Source organism: Agrilus planipennis, unplaced genomic scaffold (genome assembly GCF_000699045.2).
Source record: "Agrilus planipennis isolate EAB-ADULT unplaced genomic scaffold, Apla_2.0 scaffold178, whole genome shotgun sequence".
Classification (NCBI taxonomy): domain Eukaryota; kingdom Metazoa; phylum Arthropoda; class Insecta; order Coleoptera; family Buprestidae; genus Agrilus; species Agrilus planipennis.
The window spans coordinates 563,559-565,486 of NW_020439320.1; the positions used below are offsets into that span (position 1 = coordinate 563,559).

The following is a 1,928-nucleotide window of genomic DNA, read 5'->3' on the forward strand; positions in this document are numbered from 1 at the left end:
TTGAGGTAGTTGTAGATTGGTAATTAGAAGCCTACCCCCATCGATCCCCTGTCGCCGCGCCAGTTACATGCATATATATATATATATATATATATATGTATATGTATGGGCATTATCAATAAGTCAAAAAGAGGCGGCTTAGGTAGGTAGGTATATGAGTAGCATTAATAGGTAGAGACAAGTAAGGAAAGTATGAAAAACTAAGATAGATAAAAACAAAAAGAGAGAAAGACCTAAGTAATACAGTCAGTGAAGGCACAGAAAGGAATGATATGACGTTATTCTAAGGAAAGGAGTTGACATAGGAAAAGAAGAGATGGAGAAAGCTAGTCAATTTGGTCACCACACTCATGTAGCATTGGGATAACAGAAATATGCCTTACATCGCTGTGACCTTATGATAATATAAATGTATATATTGTGAGAGCAATAAATGTCGATACCATCCAGAAAGTAGGCACAGTCGGTGATCCTCACCGGTACAGTCGTCAATACTAATATACAGTTATTTATCTTACAATTGGATATTTAAATCACTGTTTGCTCATTTTGTTCACTCACTTTTATATCATACGTCTTGCATCTATTATTTATCAATTACATCTCGCCTGACAATGGTCATGGAATATCTCTAGAGATTTGTAATTCTCATAGTAGGTAGTCCAAGAGGCAGTGACATTCAAACCCTATCATGTTTATTTGTATACCATTTTATTTTCTTTTTTTAATAAACCGTAATAACCATTTATTGAGTCTTTAATCGAATCTTTAATACCCGATTTACACAAAAATGGAATGGAAAGGGGTGGAGTTTAATTTTTTTCTTATAAACTGAGGGTGGAGATCTAAATCAGTGAAATTTTGTTTATACACTTGGGGCCTTGTAGAAAAAACATTTATTTTTGTTTAACTTAAGTTCAGAGATTACAATAAAAAGAAGTAATAATATCAACTTAATATGTGCTTTTATTTGAATAATTATAATCTGTATACAGGATTAATAAATATAGACAAGAATTTAGCCATACTATTCGCGGCTTACAATAGGCTTAAAATAACTGTTGTAACAGCTGTAGTGCCAAGAACTATATATCCTGTTGTATAAACTTCTTTTAATTTAAATAATTGACCGATATCCCAAACCAAGTGACGTATTCCATTCCAAAAGTGATATGAAAATGGAAAGGCAACAAGCAGTTTTCCCAAAAATAATGTTGCTGGACTCACTGTTTCTAATGCTGAAATGTAATGGGGCCAATCATGGGGCAATATCAATACTCCAATTCCAAAAGCAGTAACATATCCAGCGAGTACCATACCTTTAAGTAAATTATGAATAAATATAACACATTCAACTGCATTTGAATGGAATCACATTTTACCAGTAATCCTATGTGTAATTGATAACATACTGGTAATTTGGGGTTTGTATATAGTTAAGTGAGGAGATTGAGGACGTTTTAACTGTTCGTTTTTCTCAAAGAAATCTTGATCTGATGAAGGAGGTTCAGGAACTATTTTCATAGTAACTGCTCTAGCGGAAATAATTACATTCTTTTGAAAATTGTTAGCTAAACTAATTTTGTTACAGCTTCGATTTACAAGTCTACAAAAGTTACATAATTCATCAAAAAATATATATATCCTTTAAGTTACTCATTTACCTGTATACCGACAACATTTTTGTAAATAAATATATTTGTTAGAAGCAGTTAGTTGTTAATTTTTAATAAACTGTAAATTAATAGATTTTTGTAAAATTATTTATAACCTATGTGTATAACATAACCCCAAAACGTGACAATTTGACAACTAGGTTTATAGATACTTATTTATATATGAATTATGGGATATATCCAGATATATCTCTGTGGTTGATGAAAATTAGAAATGTTAAAATCTAAAATACATTAATAACTGTAAAATAC

The 1,928-nt window shown here is 31.0% G+C and overlaps 1 protein-coding gene across 1 annotated transcript; it reads right to left on the reverse strand.

The window, feature by feature from the left end:
- Positions 1–948: 948 nt before the first annotated feature.
- Positions 949–1,814, reverse strand: LOC108738399 (succinate dehydrogenase cytochrome b560 subunit, mitochondrial). The gene is made up of 3 exons (XM_018471799.2): positions 1,665–1,814; positions 1,383–1,606; positions 949–1,319 (listed from the first exon to the last, which is right to left on the reverse strand). Exons 1-3 carry the CDS (start codon positions 1,679–1,681, stop codon positions 1,039–1,041), a joined length of 522 nt encoding a protein of 173 aa, XP_018327301.1. The 5' UTR covers positions 1,682–1,814; the 3' UTR covers positions 949–1,038.
- Between the last annotated feature and the right edge of the window lie 114 nt (positions 1,815–1,928).